The following is a 27,547-nucleotide window of genomic DNA, read 5'->3' as shown; positions in this document are numbered from 1 at the left end:
AGGCATGACTTCTCATATACTATCTTACTTTTGAATACTACTGAGGAAATGCAAGACATATTCATTTATTTTAGTATTTTATTTTATTATTTGTCTTAATGCTATTGAGAGGTGATGGGTAAAGTTACAAGACCGAAAAGGTTTGCCAACTTGGTTCTTAGTTGGCTTGTTCTGAGCCTAGCCAATGGGCTCCCCTTCCTTTCTCTTGTCCAGTGCGTTCCGCAGGGGCCCACATGGTTCCCCACGCCGTGAATAAGCTGACCAGCATTAGCTGCCTACCTAGGGCTGACCCTGCTTGACTTAGGCAGGATAAAAATTCCAGATACGGCTATACTTATGATGCTGATGACGACCCCTGCCACATTCAGCACACTGCCCTGCATTCCCTGCTTTCCCTGTACTAATCATTCAATCCACACAACAGCCCCTATTTTTGGATGAAGAAACTGTGGACTGGAACAATTGACTACAATCAGTGAGATACAGTGCATGGGAAACCAGGACCTTCACCAGGTTCTGAACTCAGACTCTCAACCATGAGGCTCAACTGCCTTACGAAAGGTTGTATGGTAAATTTAAAGGAAATAAAATTTTGTGCCAATGCCATTGAAACCTCCTAAAAATACTGTCAGGTTGCATTGGCTACATTTGCATGAACTTTCCCAAGTTATAGGGACACATATGTATTTTTTGGATTTTAGCCTCCTTGGTTTAGTGCTGCATGAGGGATCTCTGAGGGGTCTCCAGAGATTTCTCTTCTGATAGCTCTTGTGACCTTTTGCCCTACCTCATGCTCTGAAGGGCAAGCTGGGGATAGATGGACAAAAACTGAGCTTAAGTCTTGCTGCTCTCTAAAATTTGCTTTAAAGTCGGCATCCGCAAATATGTGTCCATGGGGAATGTAAAGCTACATTTTCAAATGATCACTTTCTGTTTACTAGAATTTTGGGGGGTATATTTTGTGACTTAGTAGCCAGCATAATTTCCATGCTCATGAAGAAGCTACTTTAGCATCCTTGCTGAAATGTGATTACATTCTATGCACTCAATTAAATCCTTAATTTTTAACTTCTTCAGGCCTTTGTGCAGAGATATGAGTAGGAATTTCTTTGTGGTATTAACAAAGAAATAGACTTCTATCAGGAAAGAAATAATGTAACAGCTAAGCAATAAGTAGGCATTAATATTTGCTAAAGTTATTAAGGATAAGGTGGTCAATAGTAGTGCATTATAATAAGCATCAATTTGGTAAACTGTCTGCAGTCAATGGTCAGAGTCCTCGTCCTCTACTTAGGAGTAGACAATAGATCCTCTTGACCACCAACATAAAAAAAAACTTTTGATGTGTCCATAGATTTTGGAAGGAATTATCATATTTAATATTTCTATTTGATATTCATAAAATAATGCACTAAATTTTATCAACATAATTTTAATACCAGAGCTGCTCTACCATTAATGTAACTTTTGTTCAAGCTAGGCCTGTAATTATATAGTTGGATGATGCAAATTACTTCTAAGTCTGGTTCCTTCTCTAGATCAACAAAAAATGAAAGGCGAATAAAATAAAGCTGAGCCAGAAGAATGGTTGTCCTTTCTGCAACAATTAACTGAATTCATTTTAGCAAACCCATATATAGCTTGACAGGTAAAAACTAAATGTCTGCTTACTTATTTGTGCCTGAAATAGCTCTTACTTTAAGAGCCATAATATGAAAGTATTTACATGCAATAAAGCTTAAAAGTTCTAATTATCCGGAAAAAGCATTTAATGTAAAGCTCATATTTTGGTCAAAATATTAAAATAATTTGTGTAAAGACATTGTAGATTTATCAAGAAGAATTCTGTTTCTTCTAAGACTTTTCTGAGAGAATTTCACATTGAGAAGGGTAGATATTATCTCCCACATCTTTCATTTAATTGGCATATTTCGCACACATTGCAGATACCATTTACTATTGAGAGGGTTTAGAATGGTGACTGACCAAAGATAGAAACTTGGTAACAAGAAATACAATAAAGCAATATATGCATGAAAGAACCACCAGAAAAGCCAGAAAGAGTTCGAATATAGTCAGAGGCAGTTTAAATGTCACATATAAAAAACATGAGCACAATTTCATAAAGAAATTCAAATTTCAGAAAACCTGATTGATGATTTTGAGGAAGAAAAAAGCTTACCTCTTTTTCTAGTACTTTGTTATAGAAAAACAGTGAGATTCTCTGAATGTCTTCAGACTTGAGCCATTGCCTGGAAATAGAAAGGACCAACACATCATAAAACTGAATCTCCAATCAAACACCTGGAACTATTTTTTAAAATGACTTGCACTCTTCTTTCTTTATTGTATCATTCCGAACAGCATTTAAAAAAAAAATGTGATGGCAACTAACTGGATATGGAATCTGGATACTGCTAACAGGATCTGAAAATAGAATACTCCTAATCACACACTGCCCTCTTTGGAAAATTCTATATTAAAAACCAACTGTCATATCAATTGAAACTCAAGGGATCTGAATTAAACAACAAGGGAGATAAGTCATCTAAAGGAGTGAAGACATCAACAATTTGATTCCCTAATGTTTTTCTGAAATCACACAGTGGTTTCACCTCCTTAAGGATCTAGTTCCTAGAGAAGCACATTTATTTTTTTTTTTTTTTTTTTTTTTTTTTTTTTTTTTTTAGCTTCTAGAGGGCAACAGATCACAGAGCATCCAAACCGTCAGAATGCTTTTAAGATTTGGGTGAGAAGGTTTTGCTTCTTTCAGATTTAGTGAAAATACTTTCATTGTCATTTTTTTCATTTCTAGAAAGTAAAAGTCATGCTTGAATAAAGCTTTTTCTTTTTCTTTCTTTCTTTTCTTTCTTTTTTTTTTTTTTTTTTTTTTTTTTTTTGAGAATGAGTCTCGCTCTGTCGCCTAGGCTGGAATGCAGTGATGCGATCTCGGCTCAGTGCAACCTCTGCCTCCTGGGTTCAAGCAATTCTGCTGCCTCAGCCTCCCAAGTAGCTGGGACTACAGGCGCATGCCACCATGCCCGGCTAATTTTTGTATTTTTAGTAGAGATGGGGCTTCACCATGTTGGCCAGGCTGGTTGTGAACTCCCAACCTCGTGATCCACCTGCCTCAGTCTCCCAAAGTGCTGGGATAACAGGCGTGAGCCACCGCACCTGTCCAGAGTTTTTAAAAAATTGGTAAAAATACTAATATAATAAGCAATCCATTCAGAATAGGTTGATGCAAACATAAAAATGCATGCATAAGTACTATGCATCTCTCAGTTGTTGACAAATAAATAAAAATTATATGGAAGTATGCATTGTACCACACTGTCTGACTTTTAAACATCCATTTTAAGCAAGTAATTTGGAAGACTCTCACTGCCAGGCACACACCATGATCAGCTTGAACATCCCAGGAACTAGACCATCCACAGGGCACTTTCGACTGGGGCAGGGAAGTCAGTAATGTATTCTAGACTGACTGCCGTTAAAAGTGAGAACAATAAAAATACTTCTTTTTAAAAAACTATTATTTAGTGCAGGATTGTCACATAGGTAAAATTTGTGTCCCGGGGGTTTGTTGTACAGATTATTTCATCACCCAGGTATTAAGCCTAGTACTGATTAGTTATTTTTCCTGATCCTCTCCCTCCTCCCACCCTCTACCCTGCAACAGGCCCCAGCGTGTGTCACTCCCCTCTATGTGTCCATGTGTTTTCATCTCTCATCCCACTTATAAGCGAGAACATGTGGTATTTGGTTTTCTATTCCTGTGTTTGCTAAGGACAATGGCCTCAGCTCCATCCATGTCCTTGCAAAGGACATGCTTTTTTTTTTTTTTTTTTTTTGTTGAGATGGAGTTTCACTCTTGTTGCCCAGGCTGGAGTGCAGTGGTGTGATCTCAGCTCACTGCAACCTCTGCCTCCTGGGTTCAAGCGATTCTCCTGTCTCAGCCTGTCAGATAGCTGGGATTACAGGTGCAGGCCAGCAGGCCCAGCTAATTTTTGTATTTCTTAGTAGAGACGGGGTTTCTCCATGTTGGTCAGGCTGGTCTTGAACTCCTGACCTCAGGTGGTCCGCCCACCTCGGCCTTCCAAAGTGCAGGGATTACAGGCATGAGCCACCACACCTGGCCGATCTCATTCATTTTTATGGCTGCATAGTTCTTTGATTCAAGGGTATAAGCTGTAGGGAAATAAACTTTTTTGGCATTTCTTATTACTGTACCAGCTGCAGAACTATTATTCTGTTTCACAAGACTAGATGGAGGAATCAAAGGTTGATTAGCATTAAAACGAGCAGAAAATACAACTTAAGATAAATTTTAACCATGCTCACTTTCAGAACGGTGTCTTTATCAAACTATGAATAATATATGCAGGTAACTTACTAAAAACAACATTTCCTTTACTGAGAAAAATATATAGTTTATAAATGCTCCTGGAAAATGTCAGCTTGGGAGTGAGAGTGAAATTAAGGAAGTGAAAATAAAACCAGCATCTCCTTTACTAGTCGGGCCAGCATGCACCCAGTCTAGGTTTTTGTGGCCTGTGACCTGCAGGTGGATGGCAAGGGCTCAGGATCAGGCTTGCTTGCCTTAAGTCCCCAGAACCCATGTGGTGCTTCGTGAACTCCAGTGCTAGATCCATGCTTGGGGACACAACTGAGTCCCCACCAGTGGACACACATGCCTCCCTTTGCCATAGCACGCTGGGTCTGGCTTGTGGCTTCTTCCTTGCAGTAATGATGGATGGGCCTAATTCTTACCTTGTCTTCAGAATTAAGAAGTGTATATTCTTCCTACACACTCAATCACCTCTGTGCTCTGTGAATCTTCTGCGGTGGCCTCCACTCCCACTACTGATTTAGAACACAGGTATCTCAACATAAATTTTGTAATAAGAACAGATGCATTTTTGATGGATAGTATCTAAAATTTGAAGATTTTCCCATATAGAATATATCTTTTAAAAATGTGACTGGAGGTATCACGCTACCTGACTTCAAACTATACTACAAGGCTACAGTAACCAACAGCATGATACTGGTCCAAAACAGAGATATAGATCAATGGAACAGAACAGAGCCCTCAGAAATAATACCACACATCTACAACCATCTAATCTTTGACAAACCTGACAAAAACAAGAAATGGAGAAAGGATTCCCTATTTAATAAATGGTGCTGGGAAAACTGGCTAGCCATATGTAGAAAGCTGAAACAGGATCCCTTCCTTACACCTCATACAAAAATTAATTCAAGATGGAATAAAGACTTAAATGTTAGACCTAAAACCATAAAAACCCTAGAAGAAAACCTAGGCAATACCATTCAGGCCATAGGCATGGGCAAAGACTTCATGACTAAAACACCAAAAGCAATGGCAACAAAAGCCAAAATTGACAAATGGGATCTAATTAAACTAAAGAGCTTCTGCACAGCAAAAGAAACTATCATCAGAGTGAACAGGCAACCTACAGAATGGGAGAAAATTTTTATAATCTACCCATCTGACAAAGGGATAATATCCAGAATCTACAAAGAACTCAAACAAATTTACAAGAAAAAAATCAAACAACCCCATCAAAAAGTGGGCAAAGGGTATGAACAGACACTTCTCAAAAGAAGACATTTATGCAGTCAACAGACACACGAAAAAATGCTCATCATCACTGGCCATCAGAAAAATGCAAATCAAAACCACAGTGAGATACCATCTCACACCAGTTAGAATGGCGATCATTAAAAAGTCAGGAAACAACAGGTGCTGAAGGGGATGTGGAGAAATAGGAACACTTTTACACTGTTGGTGGGACTGTAAACTAGTTCAACCATTGTAGAAGACAGTGTGGTGATTCCTCAAGGATCTAGAACTAGAAATACCATTTGCCCCAGCCATCCCATTACTGGGTATATACCCAAAGGATTATAAAACATGCTGCTATAAAGACACATGCACACGTATGTTTATTGCGGCACCATTCACAATAGCAAAGACTTGGAACCAACCCAAATGTCCATCAATGATAGACTGGATTAAGAAAATGTGGCACATATACACCATGGAATACTATGCAGCCGTAAAAAAGGATGAGTTCATGTCCTTTTTAGGGACATGGATGAAGTTGGAAACCATCATTCTGAGCAAACTATTGCAAGGACAGAAAACCAAACACTGCATGTTCTCACTCATAGGTGGGAATTGAACAATGAGAACACTGGGACACAGAGTGGGGAACATCACACACTGGGGCCTGTTGTGGGGTGGGGGGAGGGGGGAGGGATAGCATTAGGTGATATACCTAATGTAAATATGAGTTAATGGGTGCAGCACACCAACATGGCACATGTATACATATGTAACAAACCTGCACATTGTGCACATGTACCCTAGAACTTCAAGTATAATAATAAAAAAATGTGACTTGCTGAACACATCATGCTGTAATTTTTCCCTCTCCAATTACACCTCAGGTTATTTATCATCAATTGACTTGGGAATATTTTGACTTGTAGAAAACAAGGAGATTGATAAATGTGATTTGGATATTTGGAAGGGAATAGATTTGTGTGTGCTGATTAGGTCAACTATTACTTGTGGGGGATTGGAACTACCGGGAAAGACAAGATCAGTGGAGGAGAGAGGAGAGGAGAGAAGGGAGAGGGAATGTGTACACGCTTGATTTAGGGCCTCCTGACATTTTTCCTGACCACAGTGGTCTATGGCATGAAGAAAGTCAACCCTATCCTGGGTTATCACAATAAGTGATTCTCTATTTACTTATACTAAGGTATTTTTTTCTTTTGTCAAGAGGTTAAGGAAAATACAGGAAATTCTGAATACTATGCTTACTAGAGGGGCATGGGTATACCCACACCTGCAATCAGATTTATTCAGGAATATGGGAATGCAAGTCCTTGTCACAAAGGAGGTACTAAATGAGAAGACCACTTTCTTATTGTTATGAACTGCAAGTTTGTGTCCCCCACCAAAGTTCATCCTTGAAGCCCTAACTCCCACTGTGGCTGTATTTGGAGATGGAGCCTCTAAGAATGAAATGAAGCTTAAATGAGGTTGTAAGAGTAAGGTCCTGATCTGATAGTATGAGTGTCCTTGGAGTCCTTCTAAGACAAGACACCAGAGAGCTCCCTACCACCATGGCATGCACTGGGTAAAGGCTGAGCAGATGGTGACATCAGTCATCTTTAAACAAATGCCTGTTCAATACATCAGTGAATGAATAAGCAAAAATCTGCATAGAAATCACTGTTTTATGGCAATAGCAGGAAACAACTGAATGGTACATCAAGCCTGGAGCCCCAGTTGAGTCCTCAAGTGAAAATTCAAAGATCAGAAGAACTTCATGTCAAAGAACAAGAGGAGTTAATGAGTAAGGCATAACAAAGTGTAACTGAGGTTAATCAAAAATATATGCGTAACAGCTTCCATTTGAAAAGTTTCCCTTTTATTTTTTGAGTACAGCACACTTTTCGCTATTTGATTTCTGAAACATGTTGGGAAAATTACAACATAAGCAGTTACACCAGCACTAAGCATTACTTTGAAATACAACTACATTAAAACATAAGGTATTAACTAAACATATATTTGCATACTAAATAACACAAAGCAAACACACAATTTAAAAGCAACTTTAACAACAATAAAGCAATGCCAATGGTGGCACTCTCTGATGATTTGTTTGGTAGGAACGTTCTAAAAGGTGCATACAAAAATAATTTAAAAAGGTAGGTGTCCTGTGTGGACACATGCTGAGGTTAACTTTAGGAATTAGTTTTTAAAATATTAATGTTATTATTATTATTTGCTAACTTTTGTAAAATAACAAGATTCCCTCTTTCTTCTGATCTTGACTTATTCTGGCGAGTCACATAGTATCAGATGCTATTTCCTCTGCTTGAATGAATGCATCCTTCCACCTATACTTTATGAAATCGGGTGCCTCCCTAGGTTTTAGCTGCTGTTAGATTGCAGGAAGTTATTTATTTCTCAGTATGTGATGGTTTGAGGCAGAGGTGAGGTTGTTTTTCACACTGACCCTAGCTCCAGGCAAAGCAGAGCATTGGCCCTGGTGCTGCTGATGGGCCTTGGGCACTCTGGGACAGGAAGAAGGCTTCACCTACTTGTAACACAGCAAGGGGATCTAGACAGGTGATAATTCAGTGTTCTAGCACATCTGAATAGCAACTCTTGCCTGACCAAGATGCTTTATGGCTTAGAAAACATGCGCTCACACTCACACACAAAGGCACACACCCACCAGAGACACACATATCACACACATGCGATTCTTTCATAAGCCCTGTAAATACTCGATAATAAATACCTACAAGGAACAATCTAAAACAGGCATGCATTTCACAAAGCCATGCGCTATTTGAGGCCCTGTAACTTAGAGAAAAAGAGCTCTAGGTGAAAATCATTTACACTTTTCAACAGTCAGCTTTCATGATAAAAATTAAATAGGTCTCCATAAGGATGGAAGCTTTTCTGTGAAGGCTTTTCATCTGGACCTCCTGATGTTTTTGCTACAGTTCAACTCAACAAACAGGAATGGAATGTCTGACGTGCGCCAGGCACCATACTGAGCCATGTGCCTTCTGCTCTCCACGGGTTCAGTTATGACACACGTACACAAGGAGAACACGAAGGGTGATGAGCGCAGTCATTCTGTCCAGGCTGAGAAGGCCATCACCTTCTTCAAATTGTTTCCCTCCCACAACTCTGGACCATTTAAAACCATAACAGCAATTCTTGGCCTCAGAGGCTAAATGACATTTAGTGCCCCCAAAATCAGTCCTCCTCTCATTGCTCACCAATGCTAATTCTCTTCCACGATTTAGAACACAGGTATCTCAACATTAATTTTGTAATAAGAACAGATGCATTTTGGATGGATAGTATCACATGCTAAAATTTGAAGATTTTCCCATATAGAATCTATCTTTTAAAAATATTACTTGCTGAACACATCCTGCTGTAATTTTCCTCTTTCCAATTACACCTCAGGTTGTTTATCAGCAATCAACTTGGGAATATTTTCTAGGCAGGAATTAAATATTTTTTAAAAAGATGAAAGAAATACTTTTAACAAAAACTATTCTGAGGGACAACTGAAGTGAAATGAATGAATGGTCTCAGAAACTTGGCTTTGTCATGGTAACTATTGCAGAGCCTATGATAAAACACATTTGGAACATAATAAAAGATGAATGATAATTTAAGAGAAAGAAGTACTCACTTCTGTGCATTAATCCCATCAATTGCTTGAATCATCCTTTCATTCAATTCTTCTTCAAATCTCTTCTTTTGTGACTTGGTTCTATATGAAAAAGGGAATATTATGGGGAAGGATATTATTAGTAAAATAAATATTAAGCCAATTTTTTAGACATACATAATATTTTACATACTTATGTGGTACAGATGATATTTTGTTGCATGCATGTGCAATGATCAATCGGGGTATTTGGGGAATCCATTATCTTGAGTATTTATCATTTCTATGTGTTGGAAACATTTCAAATTCTCTCTTCTGACTACTTTGAATTACACAGTACAGTGTTGCTAACTACAGTCACCCTACTCTGCTATCAAACATTAGAACTTATTCCTTTTATTCAACTAAAGTTTGGGCCCACTGACCAACCTCTCTTTACCCACCCATCTCCCATCCACACACCTTTCCCAATCTCTGGTATCTATCATTCTACTCTCTACCTCCATGAGATCAACCTCTTTGGCTCCCACATATGAGTGAGAACTTGCCAAATTTGTCTTTCTGTGTCAGTAAGCCTACTTTTCTATGATGTCAAAAGCTCTGTTTAATTCTGTCAATCAAGTAGAAAAAGAAACAACAGCCTATGAGCAGGCTCTTCTCTATTAACATCCAGCCACTCTTTGGATTAAGTGAATAACTAAAGTTTTTGGGATAGTGAAGATGTTTCCTTATTCACTCACAGTGAAATTTACTAGGCATTTACAAGGCAACACTGAAAGACATACACTTGGTGTTTGAGATAAAGTAACTTTCTCTCCTAGGAGATGTATCAGCTTTTGACTTGTTGCCTTCATAAACTTTATTTTATGAAAGAATACATTGGTTCTAGAAATTCCCCTGTAAAAATGTGGCTTGGTTGACAAACAGTCATTCCTTTTTCATGTTTTCCTTGGTGAACTCTCAAAAATTTGCAGAACTACAGTCTTATTTCAGGTATACCAAAGCTTAATTGTATGTATTTAAATGCTCCTCAGTTTTCAAAGCACTATTCACAGAAAACTCCACTTTTATTTACAGACCATCTCACTGAGTTTCAGAAGCAAATAATCTTTAGCCATAATATAAGATATTTTCTGAATAAATTGTGCCAAATAGTAAGAGCTCTCCAAGGTTAATTTGACAATTTGCATGAGAATGATGTCAGCAGAAAACCAAAATAGTACCTATTCTTAGAAGTTAAATATCCACTGCAAAGATTAAAAGCACAGCCTGCTAGCCTGAACAAGGCTAGGCATGAATTCTGTGTGTTATGGTTGATTAGATTACAAATGAATAGACCATCTAATCTGGAATAAAAATCACACTTTTCTGAGTTCAGAATTGCGTCTACATATAGATAAGAATAGCATTAAATATGCAAAGTCACATTTATCTGTAATTAAATCTCACAAAATTATCATTAATGAGATGGATGAGTTTTCCAATTCCATCATCTTATGTTTGTGGATTTGTGCTTTCGGGCCCTGTCTTCTTCAAACAGGCTGAGAGCAGTCTTGGTTAAAAAATAAAATGAATGATATTAAGTGATCCACCCACAGATACTGAGCCAACTGAATTAAGAGGTTTTAGCATATCAAATTCCAAGTTGTCTGAAGAAGGCAAATTAATTTTTATTTTCCTTAAAAAAAAAAAAGAAGAAAAAGCAAGGAACCCTTTACCAAGCAACTAGTGTGACTTGCACATTCTCATTTATAACTGAGACCTGTAGGACCTTAGACCCTTCATTTAACTTTTATCAGTCCCACATCTAGACTTGAGCTTCTTGACTTCAATTTGATGGTTTTCTCTTCTGCAAAATCTAAGAAGGAGCAGTGTAAGAATGTTGAGGCTTACAGGAAAATGTAATTCTTCGATATTTTGTCCGGTGCTAACAATGGTATTGCCTTTGTTAACCTGTTTTAGGATTTGATTAGATGATGCCTGTAGAGAGCTCAACGCTGTAAATGTGACATGCGAAGTAGCCAATAAATGCATGCTTTCTGCATTATTTGAATTCACTAATTATCCGGACAATAATTCTTGACATACAGACACTTTTCTTGTCTCTGCAGTCTTGAGACCTCTGCCATGGAGAGGATAAGTTTCCCTGGGGCTGATGATCTCCCCACCAGGAGTCTTCATTTGCCTCCAGGACTCTCTCCCTCTGACTTCCAGCATCTCTCATCTTCCCATCCTGGTGCCTTCCCTTGGGCTCCACCATTGGCCTTCCCACTGCTCTAGGACCCCAACCCCTGTGTCCAAAGCATCTCCATTCTGTCTCCCTGGCTCCTTCCCCAGGCCTGTGCCAACACCTTGCCTGAGCTGATAGGTCTAAGCAGGCACGGGAAGGGACATGTGACAGGAGTGTGTGGGCCAGGCTGGAGGCTCAGACAGGTATTATGAGGCAGTCCACGTTACAAAGCCCGGAAGTGCCCGGGCATCCTGGGTAAGTCTGACTCAGAACTGGGGTTCTCTCCAGGGGGCCTTGAGGCCACCAAAGATCAACGACTACAGATACGGAAGAGGCCCTTACTAAAGCAGGCAAGCCTGAAGAGCAGTTAGGAACTTGTGCTCTGCAGTCACAGAGCCTGGGCACAAATGCTGGCTTCATCTGCACCAGCCACGTGATCTGGCATTCTCCTATCCCTTTGTGCCTCAGCTTCTTCCCTTCTAAAATGGTAATGGCAACAGATTCTGCCTTGCAGTAATGCTGCAGAGACGAAATTAGAGTTTCTATAGCCTAGCGCAAATGAAAGCAACATTTTCTTATCATTGTCTTCCAGACAGCACTCATCCCGGGTTACACTGCCCCACGTAATACTGGGGTTCCATGACACATTACCCATTGTAACTTCTATAAATAGACTCTTAAAGCAGGATTGCTGGAAGGGAGACACAGATAACAGAAGAGACTGTGAATATAAAGTGAAAGGAAGTCCGTGACATTTCTGTGGTCAGTTGCTCATAGATGTGTCAGCATCTTATTGGCCAGAGGCACCGTGCTGTCTCCAGGTGTCTTATGGGCTCTCCAGTATGCCTCAAATTAGCTTAAGTTCTCTTTATTACAGTACATGCCACTTAAGTATAATGCTTCAAAAGCTCAATAACCAAATTATCCTCATAACATAAAGACTATGAATGTTATATCTCAATGTTAAAATGTCAAATTTTGCACAAAGTCCAAATTAGAGCTCATCCCAACAGTCACTTAGAAGGATCCTGGGCTAATGTGCCCTGTTGCCTTGTTTCAGCAGGTTACAACGTATGTTTCATTTTTACTTGGATACAATTCCTTTTCTATAGAAAATAGGTCAGATCTCATATTTTTCCTTAGTTTCTATAAAACTATCAATAGCTCCAATAAACTGACCTCTCTGGGGAGAAAGAAAGCCTGGCTTAGGGTTTGGAACTACATCTTACACTGGTTATCTGAATGTCCTAATATTGATTTGATTAACTCCCAAACCAATATTAAAGTAAAACTCTGAGCCTGAAAGATAGAGGAACAGGGGAAAAAAGGAGTTAGTGCCTGGGATTTTACAGTGGCTGCGACAGGGCATGTGGAGACATTTGTGGGAAGCTTTTCTCTTTTTTTGAGCAGAGTGGGTAACCCTTTATTTCACTATAGACAGACTGGATTTATCTTGCTTTTACCTTTAGAATTCAACAGAAAAGTGTAATTTTTTCTTTCTTTTTTTTTTTTTTTTTTTTTGAGACACAGTTTCACTCTGTCGACCAGGCTAGAGTGCAGCGGCGCCATCTCGGCTCACTGTAACCTCCACCTCCCGCGTTCAAGTGATTCTCATGCCTCAACCTCCGGAGTAGCTGGGATTACAGGCATATGCCACCACACCCAGCTAATGCTTTTGTATTTTTAGTAGAGACGTGGTTTTCCTATGTTGGCCAGGCTGGTCTCAAACTCCTGATCTCAAGTGATCCACCCGCCTTAGCCTCCCAACGTGCTGGGATTACAGGCAGAAAAATGTAATTTTAAGCAACATACCCGTTTTAAGACAATTCATTTTTTTTTTTACCACACATTAATATTAAGAAGAATCACTTTAGGAAAACAGTTTAACATTCTAAAATGAGTACCAGGTGGTGTTTTCCTTCTCCCTCTCTCAATTCTAACAAGAAGACCCCAATGATTCTATTTTTAGAAGCTGAAAGCAATTTAATAGGGCTTTTCAGGGGGAGCTGCTCTTTCAGAAGTAGCCTTTGAAATGACCATAATTGATGATAATTACTCTCAGAAATGAATAAAGAGCAATAAGCTTTAAAAAATCAGATAGTCAAAGAGATACCATACCTTAAAGTGCGATTTTGAAAATTATGCTGACCCATGGGTACATCCTATATTGAGAAAAAAGGTTATTAATTGTCAAAACATGTTTCAAGAAGAATGCTGCAATGATAATGAGGTGAAACATATTTCCTCTTATCATGGACAGTAACATTTAGCTAACAAATAATTACTCATGTGGAGAAAAAGAGCTTAATCCTAAATGTGAATCAAGGTGTAAACTCAGTTTATCTTTGGAATATTGGTGTAGTCTCTAAACTCAGGATGCTAGAAGCATCAGGATTGTTGTCTGGAGTTTTAAGATTTATAGCCTGCTATTATCAGATCTGATTTCAAACAGTGGCCTGCCAGGGACTGATAACAGAGTTACCATCAGTAACCTATAACCATGTGAAAATGGACTTTGGTATCAGACAAATATTAGAAAATGCTGTAGAAAGAACAAAAATATAACCACAAAATCTATAGTCATCCCCAGCACTGAACTGGGGTTTTAAGAAACAGTACCATTGGTTAAGTATGTGAAATCACAAACCATTCGACAAAATGAAGAAATCAGCAAAGGGGCGCTGGTAGTTCCCAAAGGAGAAATGGAAGAGAGACAAAATTTATCAGTGGAAAAGCCATTGTCAAATATTCAATAATAGGCTTTCAAGGAAAGATTGCCTTTACACATTTACAGTGGGAATGAAAATAAAAGTTGGAACAAAACTGCTCCAAAGAAACTTTGGTTTGCTGCTTTGATTTCCAAGGTTATATTAGGATATGGATTTAGCCTACAGAAAGGAAAGATTTTTTTGAAAAAGTAATTGAGCTCCAAGTTTCATTGCATACAGTAAAGTAATGTATTATTCAAGAGCTCTATAAATGTTGAATCAAGAGTGAATGGAGTTCTGCATAGGGGATTAGATAAAGGAATCACTTTCAGCAATGTCAATTGTTTGACCCTGGGATTTATAAGTGAAAACTCCGATGAGGTCTTTCTGAAAGTGAGTGAGACACACAATTAAGTCAAAGTGGTTTGGGCTTAATGCCTCACCAAAAACTTGGGACTTTCTTGAACTATGCTATACTGCTGCTAAGGCAATCCAAGCCTGGCTTTGAACCTGCAACAGGTGGGACCAGATGGTTAAGAAAATAGAGTTCGTTCAAGAGGTCCTTTGATTTTTATAAACAACTTTCTGAAGTTGAGGCACTCAACAGTTCCAGCCATATCTTGAAGAAGGCATCTTCATCAACACATAACACCAGATTAAAGTCAGACTGAAACCATTCCTGGATCCTACGCTCAGATAATAAAAGAGACAGTCACTCTTAAGTCTTAAGACAATAAAGACTGATAAGAAATAAACAACACAACAATATACCTGGAAAAGTAAGCCCTTTCCACACAGGAACAAATGAAAAACAGCACAGGAAATCACATTCGAGTATTTATATATGATTCTTATTCCTTAAAAACCAACCAACCAACCAACCAATTGCTGATGTACAATAAATCCCGATGGGAAATGTAGTTATCAGACATCGCACTAACTAGCAAGACTGAGGCTAACTTATCCAAGTTACTGTTTTTCATGAGTGACAGAAACATAGGCTTTCACTGGTTGGATACTGGACTCCTAGGATACTGTTTCTCTAACAGATCTAAATGCTGGAAGGCCCCAGCTGCCCCAGGCTTCCCACCTTGGATTGTTCTCTTCTTGATGGTTTTATCCAGTCCCATGGCTTCAAATATCGTCTACAACCTGATGACGTTCACATTCATGCCTCCATCTTGGACCTGTCCCATGAGTTCTAGACTTGCAGATCCAACTGTCTACATCCTCGCTGCACTTAACTATAGATTAGAAGATGTCCAGCAGAAAAGTCTTAATTTTTCCATCTTAAATAATCTGGTTTCCCCCTTGTATTTGTCATCTCAATTAATGGCATCATCATTGTTCCAGCTGTGGGGCCAAAAAGTTTGGATGCATCTCTGTTCCTAATGCTCATGCATATCCAATCCATCACCAAGTCTTATTGACTCTACTTTCATCTTAGCCCCTGAATTTGCTTCTCGTTGCTTCCACTGCTAAACTCTTGGCATAAGGGGCTATCATTCTTACCGGGGACCCCTGCACTCTTGCACCATTATTCCAAAGCCTAAATTATATCATGACCCTCCCTTGCTAAGATTCTCCATGACTTCCAATTGCACATAGAATGCAATATCAATTTTTACCGTGGTGCATCTTACCCCATGACCTCCCTTTGCTCATTGTTCATGATGCTGCAGCCACAGCAGCTTCCTGTCTCCAGGGGACACCACACTCACTTTCATCTTTGCGCCACTGACTTTGTTTTTCTGCCACCTCCTCTTCCCATTCACTCATTTCTCCCTTTGAGACTCCCTCAGCTGACTTACTACAGTGGCCATCCCATTTACTCCGGATGCCATCACTCAATTTTATCTTCCTCATGGCCCTCATCAGCACCTCACATGATCTTGTTCATTTGTTTGTTTTTCTATCTGTGGTCCCTCTTTTGCTATTAAAATGCAAATGCTAGGACTTGTGCAGTCTTACTGATTGTCTGATGGGTCATGGTCTTCCGTCTGATAGTCACATTTACTTTTTAGTTGAAAAAAGATGAAGAGAAGTTGGGAGAAGAAATATAAGTAAGCCAAAACATGAATGCTAAGCCCCTGCCTGTTGGGCGTGGGAGTGTCACTTTGAGACCTTGGGACAGACGGGGGCCCAGGGCGACTGGAAAATTCCACTTTCACCTGACAACTGGCATGTTCCTTCTCATCAGACAATAAGAATTATGTAATATTATATTTTTAAAAAGTTGTAACTGCATCCTTAGCACAGTTAATAGCATTATACATGAAATTTTACCCCCAGATAGTTCTAAAATCTAAAAATACTATGGGGATTATCCTAAGTGCTTGGCTGTATTTACTTTTCTCTCCTCCTATGGGCCTTTGTATTTTCCATCTCCATTGCAGCCATGCCATCTTATTGCAGATGTCCCTGGTGTAAGGAGCTTCAGTGCTTTCTCATATGCTGGAAGTTGGAGGGGAACATGGAACCATAACAAGATAGTATCCACTGCTGCCAACACAGCCTGGACATTTGGGCAATGAAGAAATGGGCTTGATGATACTACTTAAACTCCAAGAGCATCATGCCTTTGACTTTTCATTAAGAACCTCAAGGCTTTCTACTTCACGATATAATTTTTTCTTAAAAAACCCCTCAATTAATAAATAGTTGTATTTAATCGCTACTATCAGTTGTAAATAACACTGTCTTGGGTTATGAAGCTATAATGCAAAATCACGCTAAGGTGGAACCCTTAGCAACGCCAGCATGGAGCTCACTCATACCCTGATGGTTGTTCATAAGGGCCTCTCTGAGAAGAAAAAGGTGATCAGTTTGTTTCTTACAGACAGGAGTTATTTTGGCAGGAGATGCCCAGCCTTTGGTTTTGGGAAGTTAGCTTTCCCCCAGTGCTCAGGTATTGGAAGCAGGGGAGGGCATACCGTGGTGCTGATCTTGCCGTTCTCTGTGGTCATGCTGTCCCTGTGATGTAGGTGTGCAAAGGGCTTGGCCGCCCCCCAGGACTCCAAGTACCGGGTCATGCGGACCGAGGCCCTCATTTTGGCTCCGTCGAGGGTGTGGCGAGGTCTGAAGAGATGCTGGGGGCTCCGTCGTTCTCCCTTGGGGTGAGAAACAAAGCATCACACCTGGCACAGCACAGGGCCACACATGATCCTTTTGGCATCAACCTCATTGGACTAGGGTCATTCCTCCTGACAGCCCTCTATTCGCCCTGTGTGTTTTCTGTCCTTATTCCTTCAGTGTTACTGGGGAACACACTATTTGAGTTGAGGGAATCTTTTTTCAGCTAGCAAAACATACATGTAATTGAGACTTAGAAAAAAATGACATGTTAATGGACATTTTTTATTAAGTAAATTCTTAAAACAGAATGTGCTGATCTGTTTAGCTTTTTCTTGATGGTTGTGTTTTTCTAAAGTGATAACTGTAGCTGTTTCTAATGCTACATAGCCCCAAACACCGTGTTTTGGTGTTCTTTACCTGAACATAATGTTCTTTGTACATGTGTTTTCTGAGCCTTCACCCGCCCATCATCTCCCAGTCCCTGCTGCTTGCCACACATCTATCTCCAGATCGATCATCAAGCTAGTTGAAAGTTTGTCTTCAAAGGTGAAACTGGGGCTTCCCAGATGCTACCACAAGTAAATGTCCATAAAGTTGATCTTGTTGATTTTATGATATTGGTTTTCATGGTTCAGAGGTCTTTCTTGCTGATATTTGCACCATTTATCAGCTGTGTAATTTGGGAAGAATTACATAACCCCTGAAAGCTTCAGATTCTTAATCTGTAAATAGTGATAATACCCATTTGGCAGGAATTTGAGAAGGGTTAAAAGAAATGAGAACTCTAAGCCCCTTGATCTGGCCTAAATGTGGTGTGAATGAAATAAGAGATAGTTTCTCACTGTTTGTATAGGGTGGATCATCTTCCAGGCAATAGATGTTCTTATGTTACGGAAGGCAAATATGCTTGTGCATACAGACAATCTTGCAAGCATGTCTATGTAATATTTATGTGTTAATCTTTCAAATATTTCTTCTCTTCTTTTTTTTGTATATGTTCATCCTATTTTACTTAATTGGATTTTTATCTTCTAAAGCCCTAAGTCAATCATTTTCTCTTTATTTAATTTCCCAACCGACAGGTATCAACAGCTGTGTCCACTGAGAGGCTTTCAGATGCAGCACCCACCAAGGAATACACCGACTAACACACACGATGGCCTGAACTAGCAACCTACATCAACGCCCTCATCCTGCAGACAAGCAATGCACTTCAACTGCTCATTTAATAAGTATTTGAATTCATAATTACAAAACATCTTCTGCAATTAAACCACCATATGCATTTAAAATATTTTGGGGACAAAGAGTAGCAAAGAATTATATTGGATATTGACTAAAAACACTTATGAATATCAATAATTTGCTCCTCCTCCCTTTTCATCATAGACTCTTTACAATGATACTGACCTTGGGGTTGATTACAAAGTAGGTTTTCACCAGGTGCTGTTTTAAATATGGGTCCCTAATGTCACCATCTCCCTCCTCCACTTTATAAGCGCCATTCAAGTGCTCCAGGGTGACGGAAGAAATGTGAACACGTCTGAAATTGCATTTTAAAATCACAGTCAAGACATAAAAGGATAAATGTGAAGAAAGGTTTCTATTTGCTCATGATTTCTGAAATAATTTATCCACCAAATGAAGGAAAGCCTACATGTTCTTAGGAGCACTGACCACAATTAAAGTTTATATTCTATTGACCACTGCTTTGGAAAGATGCTCTTAGAGGTCATGCACTACTAGTTTTGGAGCTTCTCTGCACTCACAGAAAGCTGCATGGTGGGTGTGGTGAATTACAGCAAATACAACTTGATTATCTTGAATTTTTGTGAGAATATCTTTGAAATGTATGTCATGGGCATTTTAGGAAGTATGCTAATCTGTATAATAATGTAGATTTTCTTTCTCAGTGCTTGCTCTCGTGCTTCTCTAAACTATAGCCCTTGATAAAGATTCTCTTGACTGAAATATGTTATTCTCCCCAGAGAAGGATGCTGTGGTCACTTATTTTAATATAATGGTTTTAGAGGTCAACAGTTCTAGACAGATGCCATATCTGGACTGTTTTGTAAAACATCTTTAAATCAGATCTCTATTCATACATTTGCAAATAAGCAAAAGTTTGTAATTTACTGTCTGATATTCACAGTCTTTGAACTATGGACAATAGGGGTTGTGGTGTAGGGACTTGAGAGCTCATCTTTATCTGCTTAACATAAGAGGCCGTTGGGTGTGAGTAACGTGATACCAACAGAGGCAACAGAAGTGATCAAAAACTGAGCACTCTGTCATTAGGCTGATAATCTGTCATCCCTAATAGTGCTGCCTGCTTGAAGAAAGAAATCCAATGCTTGGCCTTACCCAGGGACCCCTCCAGCTTCCATGTGGTTGGCCAAGGTCACATCATGTGACCACACATCATACTGCCACTTCTGCAGGCCAATCACGCCGCACAGGACATTCCCAGAATGCACGCCCACGCGCATGTTGATATCAACTCCAGTAGCATCCCTCACTTTCCTAAAGAGAAGGGAAGTAAGATCATGATCAAGTAACATCCACTGTTTCCTTTCACTCTTGGCCAATTTTCCTAGTATTTTATTATTCAGAATTTTTCAAACTGTCGGAAATGACCATAAACCTTCCTATGGCAGGAGATCACTCCTCTGAGCTAAGAAGGGTTTTTCCTTCCAGTCACTCCAGATTAGACCAATGTTCTTGCTATTAAAGCCAGATCAGGCCAGACTATAGTGATGACAGAACATTTTGGCTATAACTTTTACTTCTGCAATGTATATGTATCAAGCAACTACCATGTGCTGGCACATGTCTGCATTTTCATACTAGAATCACGTGACATTGCCTTGTAATGTCAGAAACAGTCTTAAACAGGGTTTGCAATTTTAGTGCTTAGCACAATGTACCTCTCCAATGAATATCTTCTGCTAATAAGTGAACAATATAGCTCATTTGTGAGCTTAATAATGATTTTAGCCTACATAAGAATTTTTAGCAAAATAATCATGACATTAAGCCTTTCCAGTTGTGCACATTCTTTAACAAAAAGAGAAAAAATACTTTTTAGGACCTTATTACCAACTCATTAACAGAGAAAAATGATGAACTTCAATGAAGAAAAAATGGAAATGCTTGGCAATACTTATTTGTTCTTGCTAGCTGAATACATTAAAGTAGTATTGCAAAAGAAGTACAGGAAGGTGTTCCTAGTTACATCGAAAGAATTACCCAAGAGGCAATGTGGAGGGAAGCAATGATGCCGACTGCAGCACAATCAAACAAAGACACCACCACTTGTGAATCGTAGTGAAATGAATCATTAACATCTCAAAATGGCATAGGCATGTATGTCATGCTTAAATGATATAATGATACCATTTTAGCATGCTAAAAATGATCAAACGAAATGGACCCACGATATAAAAATAAATCGCACTCTGAAAAAAGAATATAGAAAGATATTTTCCTTCCCGTTTCCTTTCCTTTTTTTCCCTCACTGTCTTCCTTTCTTGTTTTTGCAAAAAACCCAGCTACCCATTTGGCTCTATGCAAGTCATCCAAACCTTTCCTTCCTGCCCCACAAAACGAGCCAGAGCATCAGCAGGACAAGGAGACCCACCCCCACCCCTCTGCCCTGCATCTGCAGGCTGTGGCTGTGTGAGCACCAGGGCGTCCCCACCTCCGGACTTTGCTTATAATGACTCCTCTTCCTGCTCCCCATGCCCCCAAGCCTCCCTTTGGTGTCATGTGGCCAGCTGGCATTGTTCTTCCGGGCTCAGGCACAGCCCCATTCAGAAAGGCTTTCTGTTCTCTCCCCTCTAGGCTGGTCTGGGCAGCCTTGCTGCCTCTGTCCTCTAACTGCCCTGAGGGCAATTAGCACTCCCTGTCTGTCTCCATCTCCGCCCTTAGCAGAAATTCAGCCTGGGTGGACACAATCTCCTCCAAGTGGATTGTTGACCTCTCAAAGGGTTCAAGGCCCAATGCAACAGCACAACTTCATACAAGTTTACTAATGGACCAAGGTCATTTTTGAAAAATGTACTGTGCTTCTGTTTTTGAGCAATGATGATTCTGAAAAATTCATTAGAGAACCCATAATTGTTCTTAACATTTTATGTTGTTGAGAGGACATTTCCAACCACGTGGCGTTTCTGTTTACCAAAGTAGGCCAGCAGAGAGCCAAGGAAGGATAAAAACGGAGGAAAAAGGAGTCTCAGATTGTCCATTTGACAGAGCTGAACTCCTTAATGAGCTGACTGGTTAAAACATTAAAACCGTCTCCATGTTGTCTTTTTAAAAAAATGAGTTGACCGTGGGTTCAAATGAATCACATGTTTTTGTTTTTTTTTTTTCTTTTGAGACCAGTCTCTCACTCTGTCGCCCAGGCTGGAGTGCAGTGGCATGATCTCGGCTCACCGCAAGCTCCGCCTCCCGGGTTCACGCCATTCTCCTGCCTCAGCCTCCCCAGTAGCTGGGACTACAGGCGCATGCCAAACTGCGTGGCTAATGTTTTGTTTTTTAGTAGAGACGGGGTTTCAGCGTGTCAGCCAGGATGGTCTCGATCTCCTGACCTCGTGATCCACCCGCCTCAGCCTCCCAAAGTGCTGGGATTACAGGCGTGAGCCACTGCGCCCGGCCAACTAGCCACATGTTTTGTTGCATGTATATGCAATTTATATGATCTATAGAAAAACGTTGAAGTCATTGCTTAAAGCTTGCAACAGTAGTAGGTAAACAGTACAGTTTAAGAGAAGGCTTAATCCCTTATAAAATCAAGGTCCTGAATATTACTTGATTAAAAATAATTTGCATGTTCATGGCAGAAAAAAGAAATGTTTCTAAGCATTGGAAATGTTCCAAAACTGCAGCTGAAGTGCCTCTGCAGTGGTGCCTGGGCTAGCAGGGAATGAAGCACTGCTAAGTGTGGAGGTGTGAACACAGAGGGAAGAGCAGGCAGCCGTCTGGGACTCATGCTGCTGGTTCCTATGACACTGAGACCATCTGGCAAAAACCCAAGTGCCAGGTGTGCATGTTCCCCTCACCAGCTTAAAAAATGAAAATTCCTGTCTGGTACCCATCCCACCTCATGGCTCAATGAATGGGAATGGAAATGCATATCCTTGCATGGGAGAGAGGATGAAAGTGGACAAACAATTACTGGAGCGTGCTGAGATGTCCTCTCTGTTGCTGCCCTTTCATGAGGGTGGGGTGTAACAAAATAAACTTTTTTTTTTTTTTTTTTGACAGAATCTTGCTCTGTTGCCCAGGCTGAAGTGCAGTGGTGTGATCTCGTCTCACTGCAACCTCCATCTCTGGGGTTCAAGTGATTCTCCTGCCTCAGCCTCCTGAGTAGCTAAAATTACAGGCGTGCACCACCATGCCTGGCTAATTTTTGTATTTTTGTAGAAACAGGGAAAATGGCCATATTACCCAAGGTAATTTATAGATTTATAGATTCAGTGCCATCCCCATCAAGCTACCAATGACTTTCTTCACAGAATTGGAAAAAACTACTTTCAAGTTCATATGGAACCAAAAAAGAGCCTGCATTGCCAAGTCAATCCTAAGCCAAAAGAACAAAGCTGGAGGCATCACACTACCTGACTTCAAACTATACCACAAGGCTACAGTAACCAAAACAGCATGGTACTGGTACCAAAACAGAGATACAGGCCAATGGAACAGAACTGAGCCCTCAGAAATAATAACACACATCTACAACCATCTGATCTTTGACAAACCTGACAAAAACAAGAAATGGGGAAAGGATTCACTATTTAATAAATGGTGCTGGGAAAACTGGCTAGCTATATGTAGAAAGCCGAAACTGGATTCCGTCCTTACACCTTATAAAAAATTAATTCAAGATGGATTAAAGACTTAAATGTTAGACCTAAAACCATAAAAACCCTGAAGAAAACCTAGGCAATACCATTCAGGACATGGACCTGGGCAAGGACTTCATGTCTAAAACACGAAAAGCAATGGCAACAAAAGCCAAAATTGACACATGGGATCTAATTAAAGAGTTTCTGCACAGCAAAAGAAACTACCATCAGAGTGAACAGACCACCTACAGAATGGGAGAAAATTTTTGCAATCTACTCATCTGACAAAGGGCTAATATCTAGAATCTACAAAGAACTCAAACAAATTTAAAAGAAAAAAATCAAAAAGAGGACGAAGGATATGAACAGACACTTCTCAAAAGAAGACATTTATGCAGCCAACAGACACATGAAAAAATGCTCATCATCACTGGCCATCAGAGAAATGCAAATCAAAACCACAATGAGATACCAACTCATACCAGTTAGAATGGCGATCATTAAAAAGTCAGGAAACAACAGGTGCCAGAGAGGATGTGGAGAAATAGGAACACTTTTACACTGTTGGTGGGACTGTAAACTAGTTCAACCACTGTGGAAGACAGTGTGGTGATTCCTCAAGGATCTAGAACTAGAAATACCATTTGCCCCAGCCATCCCATTACTGGGTATACACCCAAAGGATTATAAAACATGCTGTTATAAAGACACATGTACACATATGTTTATTGCGGCACCATTCACAATAGCAAAGACTTGGAACCGGCTGGGCGCGGTGGCTCATGCTTGTAATCCCAGCACTTTGGGAGGCCGAGGCGGGCGGATCATGAGGTCAGGAGATCGAGACCACGGCGAAACCCCGTCTCTACTAAAAATACAAAAAATTAGCTGGATGTGGTGGCAGGCGCCTGTAGTCCCAGCTACTCGGAGAGGCTGAGGCAGAATGGCATGAACCCAGGAGGTGGGGCTTGCAGTGAGCCAAGATTGCACGACTGCACTCCAGCCTGGGTGACAGAGCGAGACTCCGTCTCAAAAAAAAAAAAAAAAAAAAAAAAAGACTTGGAACCAACCCAAATGTCCACCTGGATTAAGAAAATGTGGCACATATACACCATGGAATACTATGCAGCCATAAAAAAGGATGAGTTCACGTCCTTTGTAGGGACATGGACGAAGCTGGAAACCATCATTCTCAGCAAACTATGGCAAGGACAAAAAACCAAACACCGCATGTTCTCACTCATAGGTGGGAATTGAACAATGAGAACACTTGGACACAGGAAGGGGAACATCACACACTGAGGCCTGTTGTGAGGTGGGGGGAGGGGGGAGGGACAGCATTAGGAGATATACCTAATGTAAATGACAAGTTAATGGGTACAGCACACCAACATGGCACGTGTATATATACGTAACAAACCTGCACATTATGCACATGTACCCTAGAACTTAAAGTATAATAATAATAAAAAAAAGAAACAGGGTTTCACTATGCTGGCCAGGCTGGTCTCAAGCTCCTGACCTCAGGTGATCGGTCCACCTCGGCCTCCCAAAGCACTGGGATTACAGGCATGAGCCACCATGCCCAGCCCCAAATAACCATTTTATTGATCACCTTGTCTACTATACATGAAACAAACAGAGGAAGAATGTGGAATCCCTTGTTCTGCAAGTGGCAGGTAACAGGGATGCAAAGCCTGACTTGAGGATTGAGTTGAGGGATCAGCAAGAATTGGGAGAGGTCCCTCAAACCTGTTGACATTACTGAGATTCTGCACACATAAGATATTACTGATGCATCAATGATCAAAAATAAATAAAATGTGGTATATACCTACAGGGGAATATTATGCTGTCATCAAAAGCATCAAAAGGTGCTGACACATGCCACCACAAAAATGAACCTTGACAACACTAGGCTGAGTGACAGAAGTCAAACACAAAAGGAAAGATATTATATGATTCCATTTACGTGAACTATCCAGAATAGTAAAAAGCATAGAGACAGAAAGTAGACTAGAGATGGCCAGGAGCTGGGGAAGGGGTAATTGGGAGTTACTGCTTAATGGGTACAGAGTTTCCGTCTGGGGTGATGAAAATTTTCTGGAAGTTGACAGTGGTGATGGTTACACAACATTTTGAATTTACTCAACATCACTGCACATAACTATACATTTTATTGTATCATTGTACATTTTTATATACACATAAAATGATTCAAAGCGTAAGATTTATGGCATACATATTTTATCACAGTAAAAAATGTAATAGTATTTCTAATGAACTGGTGACATGCCAGTGCATGTAATGTAAGGATTCTTTCTCCTAAAACATCTTCAAGACATTGGAATAACTTAAACATTATGGAACTGGAAACAGTTCATTCAAAAGCAGAAACAAGGCTTTAGTAAATGGGTGGATTATTTAATCCAATGTGTTATTGATGCACATAATTTTGCCCTTCATAAGACTCTTTTCCACAACTAATTGAAAAGGAAATAAAAAAAATACTTCCTTCCAATAGTACTCATTTCACCTTCTGTTTGAAACCAACATTGAGGTTGTCACCAGTGGCAGGTTACAAATTTGAAAAAAAAAAATTAATATTTTTTTCCAATCCAATAGTTCCACCGATTGGATTCACTTACATCTAGATCCATAGAATTAAAAATAGTTACTTACTTTTTTAAAGAAGCTAAAAACTATTTTTCATGTATCAGAGAGTACATATGATTTACTTATGGGAAGAAGCAATTATGGCTATTTCTCACACTATGCATTTTGTATAGGAAACTGAGTTCACACTAACCACTCTTTCCATCTCAACTCTCTCATCGACTTCATTTCCTTCCCATTTCTGATCTGTCCCACAGAAGCATGCAGGAGTTTGCCACGGAGCTAGTGAATATAGAACATGCGGGTCTCTCCATTTCATTGGCTGAGGCTGTGTGTGTGTGTGTGTGTGTGTGTGTGTGGTGGGTGCGAGGGGGTGGGGGGTGGGGGCATTAATCTTCCCAGGACTATGCTGGGGAAGTCACCTGTAAATATTTTAGTCACTTCAGCATATGATCAACACAGTGACAACAGGACTTGATGTATTCTCACGTAAAGCCCTTTCTACTTTAATCCTGAGACAAGGAATGAGAACATCAAGCTCTTAATTCCAACCCTGTTCAGATTAAAAAAAAAAAAAAGTCGAGGATAAGGTCATATCATTTGACCAAAATGGACAATCAAAAACCCAATGAAGTACAATATTCCAATCATGCAGTCAGCAAACAAAAGGCTTTATTATTTATAAGAATATTCTGGCTTTTACAAAGGGCATTACTAAAGAAGGTACTGCTAATCAAATTGTGATGCTGGTAATAAAAATTACCCTTTTACCTTATATTTTTACCTTGTAGTAGTCAATGGTAATGATATCATTATTCTATGTAAGCAAATCTTCTCTGGAATCACAGTGAAAAAAATTACAGATACAATGCAGAAAACATATGTTACAAATACAAATTAAAATTAAAGTCACAGAGTTGAGCATTTTTGACTCGATGAAAATATTTTTGTATTGGTTTTTTATATTAACTGCAGTCTGGTTGTAAAAACTACCTCTTCCCTTACAATGTGTGTGAAGCCACAGAATTTGTCAGAAATTGGAAAGATGATAACATGTGCACACTTTTACCTTAAGATCAAAGAAGACATTCAAAATGTCTTTTAAAAATCACCTTTGAAACAAAAAAAATTGTCCCTTCCTATAGATTACCAACTCAGTTTCACTGCAATCTAAGGCTCATAGTAACAATACTAGGCTGGGTCAGGCAGCGCATACCTATCATGCCAACAATTTGGGAGGCCAAGGCAAGCAGATCGCTTGAGCTTAGGAGTTCAAGACCAGCCTGGGCAACACAGAGACACCCTGTCTCTACAAAAAATACAAAAATTAGCTGGATGTGGTGGTGCTTGCCTGTAGTCCCAGCTACTTGGGAAGCTGAGGTGGGCGGATTGCTTTGGGCTCAGGAGGTAGAGGCTGTAGTGAGCTGTGATCTTGTCACTGCACTCCAGCCTGGGTGACAGACCATGACCTTATCTCAACAGCAAACAAACAAACAAAAATAATACTAAACACTTAATGAAGTTTTACTTTCCATTGAGTTACTCACACCCCAATAAATGGGTTTCTGCACAATTATATTTAAATGCACAATAATGTATTTAATGCCAGTAGGCAGAACAATAGAAATAGTCACAGGTGAGATTTACAACCCCAAATTGTTAGACAGTTAAAAAAATGCTTACTGTTGTTTCCTGACTCAGGAAACAACAGATGCTGGAGAGGATATGGAGAAATAGGAACGCTTTTACTCTGTTAGTGGGAGTGTAAATTAGTTCAACCGTTGTGAAAGACAGTGTGGTGATTCCTCCAGGATCTAGAAC

The 27,547-nt window shown here is 39.8% G+C and overlaps 1 protein-coding gene across 1 annotated transcript in view; it reads right to left on the bottom strand.

Moving 5' to 3' along the window:
- ADCY2 (adenylate cyclase 2) overlaps window positions 1-27,547 on the bottom strand; it is a 434,401-nt gene that overhangs the window by 101,773 nt on the left and 305,081 nt on the right. Inside the window, exons 8-13 of the mRNA XM_030813903.1 lie at window positions 19,626-19,784; window positions 18,672-18,804; window positions 17,120-17,296; window positions 13,597-13,640; window positions 9,270-9,350; window positions 2,183-2,252 (exon numbers count right to left, since the gene is read on the bottom strand). Of these exons, the coding sequence (XP_030669763.1) occupies window positions 2,183-2,252; window positions 9,270-9,350; window positions 13,597-13,640; window positions 17,120-17,296; window positions 18,672-18,804; window positions 19,626-19,784 (664 nt within the window). The remainder of the gene's footprint in view (window positions 1-2,182; window positions 2,253-9,269; window positions 9,351-13,596; window positions 13,641-17,119; window positions 17,297-18,671; window positions 18,805-19,625; window positions 19,785-27,547) is intronic.

The sequence above is a fragment of the Nomascus leucogenys genome, chromosome 6 (assembly GCF_006542625.1).
Source record: "Nomascus leucogenys isolate Asia chromosome 6, Asia_NLE_v1, whole genome shotgun sequence".
In the NCBI taxonomy this organism is placed as follows: Eukaryota; Metazoa; Chordata; class Mammalia; order Primates; family Hylobatidae; genus Nomascus; species Nomascus leucogenys.
The sequence above is the reverse complement of the archived record's forward strand: the minus strand, read 5'-3'. Positions and strand labels throughout refer to the sequence as shown.